The sequence below is a fragment of the Semicossyphus pulcher genome, unplaced genomic scaffold (assembly GCF_022749685.1).
Source record: "Semicossyphus pulcher isolate SPU_LCO1_2020_fin unplaced genomic scaffold, fSemPul1.0.p SCAF_10, whole genome shotgun sequence".
In the NCBI taxonomy this organism is placed as follows: Eukaryota; Metazoa; Chordata; class Actinopteri; order Labriformes; family Labridae; genus Semicossyphus; species Semicossyphus pulcher.
In genome coordinates, this window is record NW_027211604.1 from 10,827,157 (window position 1) to 10,843,071 (window position 15,915).

General features: G+C 40.8%; 1 protein-coding gene across 1 annotated transcript; it reads right to left on the reverse strand.

Moving 5' to 3' along the window:
- Positions 1–9,440: 9,440 nt before the first annotated feature.
- Positions 9,441–15,652, reverse strand: xrra1 (X-ray radiation resistance associated 1). The gene is made up of 17 exons (XM_069671771.1): positions 15,562–15,652; positions 14,570–14,718; positions 14,401–14,472; positions 14,243–14,315; positions 14,064–14,161; positions 13,603–13,751; positions 12,702–12,806; positions 11,910–12,010; positions 11,760–11,830; positions 11,620–11,688; positions 11,440–11,533; positions 11,226–11,344; positions 11,046–11,147; positions 10,807–10,966; positions 10,561–10,676; positions 10,343–10,448; positions 9,441–10,259 (listed from the first exon to the last, which is right to left on the reverse strand). Exons 1-17 carry the CDS (start codon positions 15,650–15,652, stop codon positions 10,087–10,089), a joined length of 1,848 nt encoding a protein of 615 aa, XP_069527872.1. The 3' UTR covers positions 9,441–10,086.
- Between the last annotated feature and the right edge of the window lie 263 nt (positions 15,653–15,915).

Below are 15,915 nucleotides of genomic sequence, written 5' to 3' on the forward strand. Positions count from 1 at the left end.
GTTTATACTTTTGTCTGGTTTGTTTTTAGCTGTAACTTTCATCTTTAAAAACAAAGCAAGGAAGATAGTGTGAATATGGACTTGAGACAGGCTTGCGATGCGACCCAGAGCTCACAGTTGTATTTGAAGGCGATCTGCTGATTCATTTATAGTCTGCGTGTCGGCCACAGCAGAGCCGTCCTAACGCTGTCGCCGCCCGAAGGCTTCCAATAAATAAAACTCCGGAAGGCCGGATCAACTGTTTTCCCGCTGGAGATGAAATGTTATCAGGAGCAAGGAAATCAAAAGCAGAAGTTTGGACTCCCTTTGTTCCCCCCAAAACCCTCACACACACACACACACACACACACACACACACACATTTCCCAACACCAGTGTTTTTATATAAACAGCATATTATTGATATCAATGTCACTGTGGTACTGACTGACGTCTCTATGTTGAGTCTCTCCTCTAAAGAGTTTTTGTGACTCGCCAGAAATCCTATATTGCAAAAAACCTCTCTAAAGCTTCAGTCCTATATCTACTAGCAAAACTGTGCTCGCCTCCTGATCTCTGCCATAAAGTTAAACCCGCTTGAGCTGGGACGCTGCAACAAGTTGCCTGCAACTCCAGTTAACTGACTCATTATGTAAAGTGTTGGCTGGATGAAGTATTAGCAATGTCTAAACACGAATGTCTTGTCAAAAACAATCTTTAGGTAGCTGGAAAAACTGGTGACATAATTTGGAGATCCTGTGCAGAGATCGGCGGGTGGAGCCGCTGTAGCCACTTCCGCTAACCAAAACATACACCAAGAAAACCCAGCAAGGATCCCGCACGCTGGCTAGTTAACAGCAGAACAGCTTCTTGTGTTGGTCTGAAGCAGACGTTCACAGAAATGTAAACTTCAATGACTGTAGTGATTGTTTTAGTTACGTCCCCTCTTGCCGATCCTCCTCTACTCTGCTAATCTAGAACAGATCGGCTGCAGGAGCCGTTTTTGTCCACAGAGCTGTCAATCATCGTTTTGACAGCATCAAATTAAACAGCACTAATTAAAAGTAAACTTGTCAGAAAACACTTGGACGTAAATCAGCATGATAATAACTAACTATAATGACAGAAACCATGTTTGAGCAAAATGTATTTGGCGTGAGTTTTGATTTTATAGTTTGACTCATGTCCCAGCTGTTAACATGGAGGAGGCGGGCTTTATGACCTATACTGCAGCCATTCAGCATTGGTCTTTCATTTCGTCCATGTTTTTTATAGTCTATGGTTCAAACAATCACATTTACAGATAATTGTTACCTTGTTCTGCAGTTATAAAATCCCTGTGGACCTTTTTAGTGTCTTTAAGCTTATTGCTTTTGGAATTTGACTCAACTTCCACAGACCTTTCATTGTTTTCAGCTACTCAAAAAACACAGCGCACACTACCTGCTAGGCACAAGATAGCAGACAGACAATGTAAACAACTAGCTAGCTAAGGTCCAGATATATAGTTCAGGAGTTGGTGGAGACCAAAAACAGAGCAAAAAAGACGTTATAATTGACCAGGTGGCCAGAAACTAAACTCCAAATGAGTGATGTTGTTAGCTACTGTTAGCTAAAAGCTCAAGTCAAATGTGGTTATAACGTGAGGATTAGGTTGCACCTTTTGTTGACTGCTTTTAAATGGACTAAAAAAAACAGTTGCCGATTTTATGTCATGCACCATTTTGGTTGGTGTTGTAGCAGGGATTCAGTCAGTGTGTGGACTTGTGCTGTTAGATCCAGAGGTAGGCCAAGAAACTGAAGGCATCAGTTCTTCTAAACCACGTAGTTAAGGAAGTGAAAAATACTTAATGTTATACAGGTCCCACCAAAAACAAATAAAACTTTAAAATAACACTTAACTTTAGTCCGTGTCATGGAAATAAATGGCCCGTTAGAACCCATGTAAGCAGGATCTGTGAGAGCAGCCTTCTTGCTCAGCAGCACTGTGTGCAGTCTGTCCGCAAGCCTGTTTGATCAACAGGTGTCAAATTATCACTGCGGTTCCCATGACTCAGTCAGCGTGCAACTGCAGATTTGGTAGACTGAGTGGGCGCTTCAGAATAATATTGCTCTCCTCCTCTGTGAACTCCCCGACGTGCTCTCTCTGTCCCCTCCCCTCCCACAATGACTCATTGTGTTTCTTTCACACTTTGCTCCAGACAGCTCTGTCTGAATCTCACTGAAGGCATGAAACAATATTTTGAAACAGACGCACTTCCCTTCTCGGCCTTCATTACTCTCTCAAAGAGGCCGTCATAATTTAGTGTAAACTGTTGGACCTGGCAGTGTCCAACAGACGCTCTCTTAGAGGCTGTTCCAGTCAGCAGGGTGAGAAAGGGCTGTTCTACTTTACGACTGCCAACATAAATTAGTAATTAACATTTTCACGTCGTCTTTTTCCCATGCAGATCCTCTATTGATGAGTATTACATGTGAAGGCTTTAAACAAGTTTCATCCAGCCAACATGCCGAATCTGGCACTGCATATTTTGACCACTAATTTTCTGATGAAATCCTATCAGTCCTCATTTTGTGGATGTTTGAATTCGTCTCACGGGCCAATTCTGCTATGCATGCTTAGTCTTGGCTCTGGCAATTGTAACAGCTGGGGGCAGTCAGTGGGTATAAATCATGCAGTTGGTCAGCTCTCTGTGTATGTGTACTCCACCCTGCTGCCAATGTTACCCAGATTAAGCAAGAAGTGAAGAAAATGTGCGACTCGGGGTCAGGACTCGGCCCGGGATTGGAGCCACTGCTGAGCCATTATTTTGATATTAAGAAATCTCACTTCCTGTTATGAATCATGTATCAGTTTCTTTATGAGGCAGTCAGAACTCACAAAAATAAACAGATTTTCTTTTTCTGGTTCTGCAACAATCATCCGCTTTTTTAAAAACTTAAAATAAAACATCTCGTCGTCTGCTGCAGCACGACGTTCCTCCATGATGCATACTGTGTTTGTGAGGAACTGAAGCATTGCAACTCAATCAGGCAGCCTTTTGATTCAAAGCGAGCCAAATTGTGTTGAGTTAATTAAGTCTGATGGATGTGTTTGCTTTCATAGCTGATTAAGGTGCTCAGCAGAACCCCGGAGTTTATACTTCATCAAAATACTTCCGAAATCTATCAAGGGCTCTGTTTTTTACACCCTCACCCTCTCATTAATTAAGTTGGCCCTGATCATTTTAGCTGATGTTTGGAGTCCGGCCAGGAAAACACGGACAATACCGGGATGCATGTCATGAACACTTTGGACTTCATCCCCTCATCCTGAGCGGCTCGGTTTAAAGGTCAGACTTTTAAACACGTGCTTGTAATGACTGTAAACTATTCGGGCCACAGCGAGATCTTTTGTTGCACCGAATCAAGAAGATCAACAACAACTTTATGGTTATGGTCTGTAATTAATAACGGCCTCTTCTCTGATGGCAGCCAGAGAACCCGAAGCCGTTCCAGGGTTACATGATGTAGTGTGTTACAGTTCAATCGTCCATCAAAAGAAGATAATGAATAGGTCCAGTCTGCAGTGAACTCATTTTGCGCTTGAATAATGAGGAGTGTTGATGAGGTATTCGGGCCTATTGTTTCTGAGCCAAATATGGTGTCTGAGTCTCCACAGGGTTATTCTCCAAGCTTAACTGTTGGCCCTCAGTTTGAGAGTCAAACCAGGCTTACCCAAACATTTCCCAGGCCTGATTGTAGCCATGAACGCTCCAGATGTGCTGAAATATACGAACAAAAAACCACGCAACATGTATAAACAAACATGTTTCTTGCCTCAGACACAGAACATGGATCCTTCTCCACCATGTCTTTTGTTATTTTTGCATTTGGACAGAATATCTGGCTGTCCTGCCAGTTTCTGTTATATCACCAAGAGCATGGATGAAAATGTGTTTTCAGTTAATACCTCACCTCATCAGTTCTTCATGGTGAGAGCAAAAGAGGTTACAGAGGAGAAGCTTAACCGAGCATTATCGCCGGTCTGTTTATTCTGTGTTGACGTTAATGTGACTGATGAAGAGGTAAATAAAAAGAGACATTAATTTATTTCATTGGCTTCACTCTCCAACATAAAGCAGAGCTCCCTTTGTGCTTCATATGACGAACCTTCTGGAATAACTCTAAATTATTAGACAACAAATTACAGACACATGTGGATTTGTGATTATTCAGTCTTGAAGTAATTTGTCACATTAGAAAAACTTTTTTATTTATTTAGCATGCGTGCCTCCATCAGGGTCACTTCAGGTACGTCACCAGTACTGGCAGGCCTGATAGCAGCGTGTTTTAATTAAAAAACTATACCCTATCCAAAGCATAACCGTTGGCTAGCAGTTGTAACTCCTCCAGTAAGCACAAGGCATAACTTTTCTTGATATCTATTGAAGAAATTGTCACTGTAAAACTGCAACAAAGCACAAAATGCATACAATTAGAGAAAAAAACTAATAATAATGATAATAGCACCTAAGTACAACCACAATTTACATAACTGAAACTGCTGAGTCGTACTGCTAGCTGCTAGCTTGCAGCTCTGCCAGCTATCAGTTAGCGAATTTAACATGTTCTTAAGCAGACAAAACTCAACCAATTATATTCTGCCTCCTTCTCTAACATTAAAGAAGTCAAAAACATTGTACAAATAATGTCCAGGGCAATACTGTGGAAAGATCATTTTGCAGCAAGAGAAGCAGTAGCAGTCTAGGGTTATCTTGGCTTGTGCTTCGAGAATCCAAATTTAAAAGAAAGCCTGCGTTACAGTTTTGTACCCGGGTGTGGAGTTTGAGTAATCTTTGGAATAGAGGGTATGCACGTGACGTTACTGTATACGGAAGTCACTGCAGTAACACCCACTGAGTGGCAGAAAGACTACTGAGTAGCATTGGGTGTTCAGTTTAAACAGCACGAAAACACATCTACGATGGGAAAGAGCTGTTGTGCGATTGACTGTCAAATAGATTGAACAAGAAATTGGATACATCTTTCTACAGACTGCCAAAAGTTAAAGAAAAGAGAAGTAAATGGATCAATGAAGTACAAGCTATGTCATCGCGCATTCTCACTCCTGACATAACTGCAAACATCAACACTGCTGCATGCAACCATGTCTCTCCAAGTCCTGCCATGCATGTACGATGGGCTGTCAAAACTGTCCCTGTCTTCTCTGCAGCTATCAAAGGTTTCAACGGGGGCTCATTCATTCTCTGCCTGTGTTTTACCTGCACAAATATAACATGAACATTAGTGCCTGGCAGTGTTAGCTACGAACAAAGCAGCTAGCTTAGCTAGCTAACCTAACATTTTTACAAATAAAAGGTGTCACACAATTAAAAATGTTTGTACAAACCTTTCTACATACAACCAGAATATCCATCGGTGTCCTCGTCACTTTAAATTCGCCAACAAATCCCACCTTGAAGTACAACCAAGCGTCAAGGCTTTTATATACCTTCAGACTTTGTTTTGTGTATTTCCTTGGCATAGAAATAAGCTACATATATGTCAGGAAACCAATTTCTGGCTACATGGCAATGTCCATAGACCACTGGTTCTTTGGTAAGTCATGGGGATTACTGTCGAGTCCAACTGCCTTTAATTTAGGCAGATAATCTGGTGTTCCTGTACTGAAGGCAGCCATGTTGCAGGATCTTTTGCCACTCAGTGCCGCTGAGGGGGCGTGGTCCGGTGGAAACATCAGTGCATACGGTCTATTGTTGGAGGTTCTAATGAAAGTCGCTATCATGTTGCATTATGGGAAGTGTAGGATCCTGTGGTTTTTCTGTTTTTCTTCATCAACGATATCTTAGCCTCTTGTGCTTTGGTTTCTTTTTTATAGTATGTTTTCTATGAGTCCTTAACTTTTTGGAACATTAATAAAACTTCATTGGTGTACCTCTTTAACTATTTGTACTTCATGATGATTTTTTTAAGTTAGTGTTCATGTTCTTTCTTCAAGTCAAATTCAAATTATATTGTTTATAAGAAATGATCCTGGGTCAGACCGTCCTCTAAGCTTTTATTTGTATCTATAAAAAAGCAACTCATCTTCTCACAGTGACTATGTTTGATAACGTACAGAGCACCTGATCAGACTCGAAGGGACACCTGGAGGTGCTTTAATGAAAACACTCCCTCCTGATGAAGACTTTCAGCAAAGTTGTGACCAGGATTATTCCAAACACCTGCATTAAAAGGGTAATGATAGGCCGGACAGGACTTTATTTAATGTGCATGCATGATGAATTGTGTCACCAAATAAGATATAGGTTGATAATATTGGTAGATACTTGGTTATAATTGGTAAATAAAAAGGTAAATCTTTCAGGCATGCAGTTTTTAGTGGGTTTGTAATAGTGTTGAATTTATCACAAAATAACTTGTTACATAAGCTAAAAGCTAATCGTCCCAACATGTTCATACAAACCTAGGACATCGGACATCTTGTAAACATGTACCTGTGGGGAAATGGATTCTGTTATGTGACTTACGAGTGTTATGAGTCTGTGATGAGGTCTACTGCTTGCCTGCAATATTTCTGCCTTCACTGTGGAGGATTATCTCTTGCACAATAGCGCATCTCATTTTTCTTACGACAAAACAAAACTCCAGCATGAAAACACTCCACTTGTGTAATCGTTGATCGAAACCTTACCGTTCTCATCGTTATACTTTTAAATGACATTGTTACAGCTTTCAGCTCAGGCTAAAATAAACTCGTGCCAGGACTCACTGGCTGAAGAACAAACCCCATCATGACTTTGACAGCAACAACAAATCCTCACAGGACCTTTGTTTGAGCTGCGTCCAGCCTGGGCAGAGCTGTAAGAGAATTGTGGAAAGGAAAATGAAATTCTGAGATTTACAACAATTTTAATAGAATCCAATCACGGTGAGCAGATAGATTTGGGACAGAGATGAGCTCTGCTGATTGGAGCTCCAGTGGACTGGAAAATAGTGTTTGTGCAGCGTGTCAGGTCTCTGCCATTTGGCTCCGTGTCCTCATTACCATCAAATATGCTGCTATGGATGAAAAGACCCTCAGACTGCAGGACAGCTGTTTATCTGCTATAGGTCAGATAGATATTGATCGTTTGACATATGCAGAATAATTTAGCAGATCAAACAAACTCAGTTAACCACACAGTAATATATATGGAAACTACTTTGGGTGTTTTAATTTAACATTTTTAGATGCTGCCTACAGATGTGTTTGTGTCACTTTTTTAATACATATAAAATAAAGTCAGAACAAAGAAATACATAAATAATAGTTTGGATAATAAATCATTTTAACAGTTAAAAAGAAACACAATGGAAATGTAAATCATTTTCATATAATTATATACAATAGTAACAATATGGTGTCTGCTTTGCACATATCCCGTACATACATTATTTACCATGTAATCCATACAGAAGCAGGGAAACATCCCCACATGAAAGTGATCATGTACAACCTGATGAAATATGTCCAGAGCAGCGATTGATTTATTCCACCTGTGCTCAGAGCACATTCCTCGTCTGAGAGCTGCTCAGAGAGAAATAATTGAAATCGTATGAAGGAGAAGAGCGTGAAATCAAACAGGGAGTGAACAACACAAACAGAACATGACCAGAGATGAAAACGCTTCCACTATAAGCTCGAAGGACTGTCGAATATGATGCATCAACCTGTGGGGAAGATATAAATGACGTGTTTAAAAGAAGCTGTTTAGGCTCCAGCTACAGTGAGCTGCAAAGTTAACATTCTCAGAGTGTATTTCTGCAAAATAGGGTTTAACATTACTTTTAATTTAGGTAACCATAGGGCCGACGAAAGACATGGGTCAGAAACAGGCAGGGTTGGCAACAGGAAATCAGTCTGGGACAGAGTGCTGGAAAGACTTGCATTGCAGAGGAACAGTCTGGCTCAGACCAGTGGGTGAGTGAAGCTTAAATACTGTGGTCCGCAGGTGTAGGTGGTTGAACTGATTGCAGTGGAGCAGAGCAGGCGGCGTGTGATTGGCTGAGGCATGAGTGAGTGAGCAGGGGTGCATTCAAGGTGACATGCTGTGTTTCCAAATCCAAACTGTGACACCGGACCCTTTTCGGTGTCCATTTTTGAGGTTGGTTTTTGACGTCCGTTCTTGACCTCGGTTTTTAACTTCTGTTCTTGACCTAGGTTTTTGATGTCAGGTCCGGACTTATTTCAACGTCTGTTTTTTAGGCCGATTTTAGGTCTGAGTCATGGACTTATTGTCTTTCTTCACTGATCAGAAACTTTAATGAGTGAATGAAGGCAGTCAGAGCAGCACCTATAAAGTGGCATTGCCGTATAGGACACTTTAGCATAGGGAGGTCATACAAAGCATGTCCTGTTAAACACTTTTTCCTCACTGATTACCACTGCCTGTAGCATGATACTAGACTAAAAGATAATACTACAAGTACAGGGTGGGACGTTCAAGGTCATGCTGCAACTTCTTATTGGACTGAAACAATATAAATACAACATTTGAGAAATCCCAGTTAACTGTTTATTGCAACAGCTGAACTCTTGTGGCAAACACTCATACAAACTGTGCCTGTATGCAATATTGTTTACGGTCATAGCAGTGGTGGTGCAGCTGCTCCATCATCAATCATAGTGTCTCAATCTCTGCTACAGTGATAATCACACTGACTCATGGGAACAGACAGAACACAGATGCCACCCAGTTACAACTACGGAAAGATACATTATAATAAACTCTGTGGCTCTCCTCATGCAGGGAACGGACGCCTGAACCCAACAAAGTTTAAAGACTAACATTTGAAACCAAAGCGACGTCCAAAGATACACTTGGAAATACAGCTTATTGCCATAGCTAATGTCAAAAAGAATGAAAACAGAGCTCACTGTGATTGCCAATTTAATTTAGCAATATCACATGAGAGGGAGGGATGTTTCAGTACATCTCGACTTTGAGTGTGATATTGCTTTTATACAACAGTTGCACAAGCGGCAAGTTGCTCCACCGACTCAGCTAGTTCCACAACTTAACTGAAGCTGGGCTGTTGCCAAACATTCTCCTGCTACTGTGTTTGTCTAAAGTTATCAAAGATCAGCGACTTTGTATGATGAGCAAAGTCGCCTGTATGTTTTAATTTATCATGCAAACAGTGAAAAAAGAGTCTGTTGTGTGATTCAGAGTGTCATGGAGACCTCAGTCTCCTTTGCCAGTCTGTAAAGAAACCACCTGAAAAAAATGTTGAATAATGTCTTTCATGAACTTATTTTTTCTGTTTAAACAAAAGAAAAGTGAATATTTACTTCTTCTATAATATGTATGTTTTGGTCAGACCTGTTATGAAGGTAAATTTGAGTATTTTGTTTAAACATGATTTAGTCTCGTTGAACAACAGGTGAGGGGTGATTGATTCCACCTGAAGCAACTTGGCACTGATTACAGAGCTTCAGCCTGATTGATACAAGGAGGCAGGTAACAGGGTATAAAAGGTGAGGGGCAACAGCAGATGGGTTGGTCTGTATTTGTAAGGCTGTGAGGAGAGCCAGGTTTCCTGTTATGATTGTTTTTATTGTTTTCTTTTGTGTAGCCGGCCTGAATGATGATACACACAGTCCCAGTGATGTTGCTCTCTATATCAGTACTCATGGAATGTCTCTTGTCCAATCAGATTACTTGGTCAGAACTAACTGTTGAATAAAAATAAATAATTATCCCGTGATCTCGAAGAAACAAAAGTTGTTTTCTCCTGATAATTTATCTTTTTTTTGCCCTTTTTTATTGCCATAAGGAGATTAATTACCACGAGAAACACGCTACATTTTTTCATAGTAACAAAATATATAAATTCGGTTCTCGAGATAACAGAATGAAACATGAATTGCAACCTCAGCCACTCTTTCATTCCTTAGCACATGTTGGCTCTGAGGCATTACAAGATTTACTCACCACAGCTTTTATTTATGCAGCGTGTTGTCATCAATTCCACTCACACCAATTGTATGCCAACAACAACAACAACAAGGTGTTATTCATGGCGAGAAGAAAAATCGCAGCTTAACTGAGCACTTGATTGTTAATTAGAGTTCACAGGTGGCAGTGTGTCTCTGTTTCTCTCACACTCGATGCTGGCTACTTGCTCCATTGTTCTCTTATGGACCATCTTGTACTTTGTCTTCATCTCCCTCAGCAGAGACTGAGCCTCCTTGTAGTCCTGCTTGGTAACACTGGATCTATTTATGGCGCTGCCTGAACAGAAAACAAAGCGTTGCAATACAGAGGTCATTAGAGGTAAAGGTGGGAGAGATGTTTTATATAAGAAGTGTGCGTACTTAATGGGACTGCTCTTATTGATGAAGTCTCTTTGAGTGCTTTGATCATTTCATCAACCCTCTCAGTCGGCTGCTTCGTCAGCCTCACAGGTGGAAGCTTCTTTATCTGCATACAGAAAAGTAGTTTTAAAGTCATAAGAACTTCTTCACTTGCGAGACATACTGCATTCTTTATGGTTATTTTGAGTGCAAATCATTTTTGACACAAATCAGCGAACCCTTTTCTCTCTCTCTCTGTACGCTGTCTGGATGCTATTAAGCTTTGGTTTGGCGTCTCTGTAAACATTGAGACTCTTCAGCGTGTGTTCCAGCATCCGAACAGCTGTTTGGATTCCTGCGGAAAGAAGAAAAAACTTTAATAACCCTCATCATAATGGGGTGATTGTATAGCCAAACTTTTATTGAAGAGCTTGAGGAAAATGTGCAAACACGAAATAGCTGCAGGTGAAACTACCAGTCCCTACCAACGGACTCCACCACATCAGGGTTCGGTTTTTCATCCATTAACATTTCATAGCACGGGAATTCTTTGGGAACGGTAACCGCCTTGGATTTGTTTCTCGTCTCTGCAGCTTCTTTGTCATCAGGTTGAAGATCAAACCCAAATTTGGGAACATCTGCAGCCTGTATGTGAAGCAAAGAGTGACAATTGTGCACTGTTTATTTCTGAAAAGCATGAATAAACCCAAAGGTTACAGAGTACCTGAGTTACAAAGAAGTGGTCTGTCTTAACAGTAGTCTCCCTTTTCTCAAGTGCCTCGTTCAGCACACGCTTCTTGGACACCTTTGGGATTCTTTCTTCCACCTGAAAAGCAAAATTTTCATTAAGGAAAATCTGGAAGGTCATAATCAGACAATGTTAAGAATTCCAAACATATCCAACCTTCCATTTTGGATCAGTAAACACCTTCAATGGCAGCTTCACAGCTTCTTGCATCTTCTTGCGCTTTATCGTTATCCCCAGTCTCTCATGCAGGTAATACGTGAGTATGGGAGGGTCTCCTGTGCTCAAACGAAGACATGAAGGTTATTCCAGGATTTAAAATTCAGAGCTGTATTTTTTTTTGGCCTCTTGCGGGAGAAAAGAGAAGGATTACCACTCCTCTGTGTGGTCAGAGGGTTGGAGTGAATATCGATTTCTCGAAGCGCTGGGAAAAGAGCGGCAGCCATCAGAGCTTCTTCCTCAGCAATCTGATGAGGAGACGCTGATGAGACACGTTAGCTCGTTTTTCAGAGGGGCCCGTGGCTGATTTATTTATACGAGTTATTCAACACACCTTGTTGTCGGCTAAATTGAGGAACTGAAGCGCTGGCAGAGGCAAACAGGAGCCTCTGCAGTATTCCTCGTCAAAAATCTAACAGATACAGGACGCACACAAGTTTTACATGAAGATTTGAATATGAGCATCTCAAGCATCAACTGTTTGTGAATTACCTGCGAGATTCTCCTGAAGTGTTCATCGGTGTTAGGATTTGGCTCAGCATGGGCTGGATTAAGGGGATAAAAATGACTAAATCAATATATTTCTGAGGCTGCAGACATCTACATCATTAAATCCACACTTACCAGGTCCCTCCTCATCGCCTCGCTCTTCAACAGAACAGCCCATCAGTTGTAAACATGGTATTTCAGAAATGCGGTTCCCCTGCAGGTTTAAATACTTGAGCCTATAATTGAAAAAAAAGGCTTAAAGGGGAAATCATTTAGCTCTGCAATCATCGTCATCATCATCGTTATTCTGATGTGTTTTTGAATCACGTTGCTAAAGTTTGTTTCTTTTTAAAAACTTAAAAACTTCCTCCTGAAATGAACAAGCCATTTTGCCATTTAAAGGTCAGACCTTAGCCGCGATTGGCTGACAGCATTTGGAGTGACTGCGTAGCCCCTTCCCCATGTGGGGGAGCAGCCACACTGCACTGTCACTCCAAAGTTGTAGAAAACATGGCTGCTCTAGGATCGGTTATTCGGCCTAACATGTACAAGCATCACCAGGAGGTATCAGAACAGTAAGTTGAAATCTTGACAACGACTTGACTACAAGCTAGTGCAAGAAGGCGGCCTGAGGTGAATGATGGTGAATGACGATCGGTCGATTTCAGCAAAAGCAGGGTTCTACTTAGAAACCTGCAGCTGTTCTGAACAGCCCATTTCAGAGGCGACCTTTTTTAAAAAGGTGATTCCGGGAAAACACGGAATAATGCAGTTTTCACTTTTTCATCGTGAACAATAAACATGTGAAACCCATTCAAAACATGAGAATATGCATTTAAAAGATAAGGCCCCTTTAATGAATGTTTCCACTGCTTCTTTCTGTTTGCTTAAGTCGTGCTTTGTTTTATAAAGAAAACTTCACATCACCTCTTTAGGTTTGTGAGACTGTTGAAGACCGCAGAGGACAGCTGGTTATCGTCCAGCATGAGGACTTCAAGAGATTCAAACTGCGTGTCTTCTCCTGGAGGAGGCCTGAGGGAAAACAGACAATTCAGCAGAATCATAAATGATAAATACTGGATGTGTTTCATAATTCACTTAAATACATAAAGACAGTACTATACAATATGTATGCACTTACATTTCTGCTTTATATACCTGGCTGCAGAGCAGGTGTATAGTCTTTACATTAACTTCCCCAGTATCGAGTGTGAATTTAAACGTTTGTGCTCCCCCTGTTGGTCAATTTGGGAAATGTTTCGTATGTGTCTTGATGTGCCTTTCTCTGTTGTTACATGAAGAAAATCATCCCACAATACAGATTTAAGATTCTGATCAACATGATTGAGTCACGATGAAGACATCTTTAAAGATGACAATCAAACTATAAAACATTTGCAGCTTTTGGTTAAAGGTCTTTGCTCACACGGCCTTTGATTCTGACCAGGAGCCTTAAAGGCACGCTAATACTTGGATATTGGATAAATCTGCAGTAATAATGTCAGAGGCAGACTGGAGGCAGCATCAGACTGTAGAGAATGAATTTGCATTTTGCTGCAGAAAACATGTAATTAAAAGGATTAGCTGTCTCTCATTCTGCCGGCTTCTCTGTGACTCATATCAAAGTTTTTTGTAAAAGCTGTCATGTGGAAAGTCGGCTTCGGTCTCACTGGAAAAAACAGCCATTAAACCAAACAAGGCTTGATAGAACTGACCTGGGAATAAAAGCGGGACCACAATCACTGTTTTTCTCCCAGAACATATGAGCAAATATTGTTAGAAGAGAAGTACAGAGATATTGCTGCTTCACTGACAATAACATACTTACAGCTGAGTTGCGTCAGTGTTGGAAGAACCCAGATTAGGAGGAAGATGATGAATCTGGTTTGCAGTCAGATGAAGGACTTTTAGACGAGGAAGCCGACCGATGGAAAGGATAGCGTCAGCTGACAGACTGTTGTAGGATAAATCCAAAACCTGTGAGGATTCAAATGAATCATTCAGATAAACATGACCACACGTCTCTGTTAAAACATCAAACAGGTCCATAAAAGATGTGATGTCGGCATCATTAGAGACACACAACTTAAATTGGCAGCATGTGGTTTATTTTGTTTGTTGATGATTAATATCAAAGCTTCTCCATCATGTGGAAGAAGCTGGAATAATGAAAGGCTTTCAAGTTCTTTTTATCAACAAAAAGGTTTCTCTCTCTTCTGAAACATACAATATTAAAAATAGTACTTACATTTGTGTTTTTTTATAGTAAGTCAAAGCAAATCATCTTACCTCGAGCAGAGGGAAATCAGCAGCATGAGTCGTCATGTTGCAGAGCCCGTTCAACGACAGATTGAGTTCTTTTAAAGACCCGAAACGGCTGAAAGACTCTGTAGCAAAAGGCAATCTTTAAAAGTCAAGATCCTAAAATCTTATTGAATAAAATATGCATGATATATGTGAATAATCACCTAAAGAGAGAGAGTTAATCGATGCATCGATGTAAGCTACATTGACAAACTCCTCGAGGTCGTCTTGTTTGACCTGCACACAGAACAGATAACATGTTTAATCAGTTGAACCCAGAAAAACAAACAGTCTTGACAACAAATGTGAAAGCGATTCTTACTGAATTCAGTTTCCGCTCGCTGACGTCGACAGAGCAGAGCTCACACGGCTTATCAACACAGTGTAACTGGAGCTAAGACAGAAAACTGTGATTGTTTAGCGTCACAAACAGACAACTGGTGTTCCTATACTTTGTCAAATGAGCACATCAGTAGACTTCAGGGCCTTACCAGAAAAAGTCCATCTAATGTTCTACTATGAGGAGCATCAGTGCCCCTCTTGTTCTCAGATTTTCTACAAGTTCCTTTGATTCTTCTGTGCAGGTTCCTGTAGTTCTGCTCCTGTGCCTTTCTGTAAGCCACCAGCCAGTGACCAGCACCTACAAGGATGCAGATACACCAATGGAAACAGTCAATAAGGGCTGCAACTAGCACTTATTTTCATTATAAACAATCTGCCAAATATTTTTTAGTCACCGTTTTGTTCTTGAAAATAGAAAAAAAAAGTTCATCATATCTTCCTATAGCTCATATCACTTTTTTGTTGAACCAACAGTACATAACACAAAGATATTTAATTTAGATTGTGATATATATTAGAGACAAGGTAGGCAGGGATGTGTACAGATACCAGTATCAGCCTCAGATACTGCCTGTAATGCAATGGCTATCAGCGAGTATACAAGTCAATGCACCGACCCAGTACCCTCACAAATAACCCCCCTAACTTAACTGGTTTGAGGTAAAATCAAATAACCATAGTGCGGTGCTAGCAGAGAGTGCTTTTCCACCAAAAATTTTGTGTATTTCTTTATCACACTAGTATTGGTGGGATACTCGGTATCGGCCAGGTATAACACCTTAATGTTTGTTACGATTGGTGGAGACAGATATGGTAAATAAATGTTAATCAGACTTTTGTTAGTGCGCACACTACTTTATGCCACCCTTGCATAAGTCGGTGCCCTTTTTCGGCCCCCCAGTCAAAAAACTCTGGACACGCCTCTGCCCGTTTGGAGAGCCTGAACCAGACAAATTGGCATTTTTGCTTCACTAATATCTCAAACAAATAACTACCTCCAAAAGTTCCTCAGTGTAATGTGGATGGATTGCTGTCAAAAAGCCCTTTTACTTAAAGTTGTATGTAAGGAAAATGATTAATTGCAGCCCCTTAAGAAAACTGTAATATAAGTCCCTAAAAACTATAATGGCTCTTAACCCACCTTCTTTTCTTCGATGGAGTAAAGTCCGGGCTGGGAAACAGTTGGCGGCATAATTCTGTCCGTCATCTAATTTATAAGCTGCTGCAGTCATCTTGTTTGCTTGTGTGATCCATTTATCATGAAACAGCTCTTTATTCAAGGGTTAACTACGCTTTTCACGAACCGAAGTGACACTATTTGCAACACTGTATTTGATCGTGAGCAATGACTGTTATACAGTCTATGGTCGTGAGCAACACTGTAGTGCTCAGTAACCTAGCAACAACATGTAAAACGATAGTTGCCTTCCTGTCCAGCAGAGGGCAGCAAAGACGTAAACGATTCTTTACAGGCAAAGGCGGAAGAAACAGTGAG

Coding starts and splice junctions, on each gene's coding strand:
- xrra1 (XM_069671771.1), bottom strand. CDS start 15,652: ATGACTGCAGCAGCTTATAAATTAGATGACGGACAGAATTATGCCGCC. Junction 14,719..15,561: donor ACTCCATCGAAGAAAAGAAG/GTGGGTTAAGAG, acceptor GCATCCTTGTAG/GTGCTGGTCACTGGCTGGTG. Junction 10,449..10,560: donor ACAGAGAGAGAGAGAAAAGG/GTTCGCTGATTT, acceptor TTCTGTATGCAG/ATAAAGAAGCTTCCACCTGT.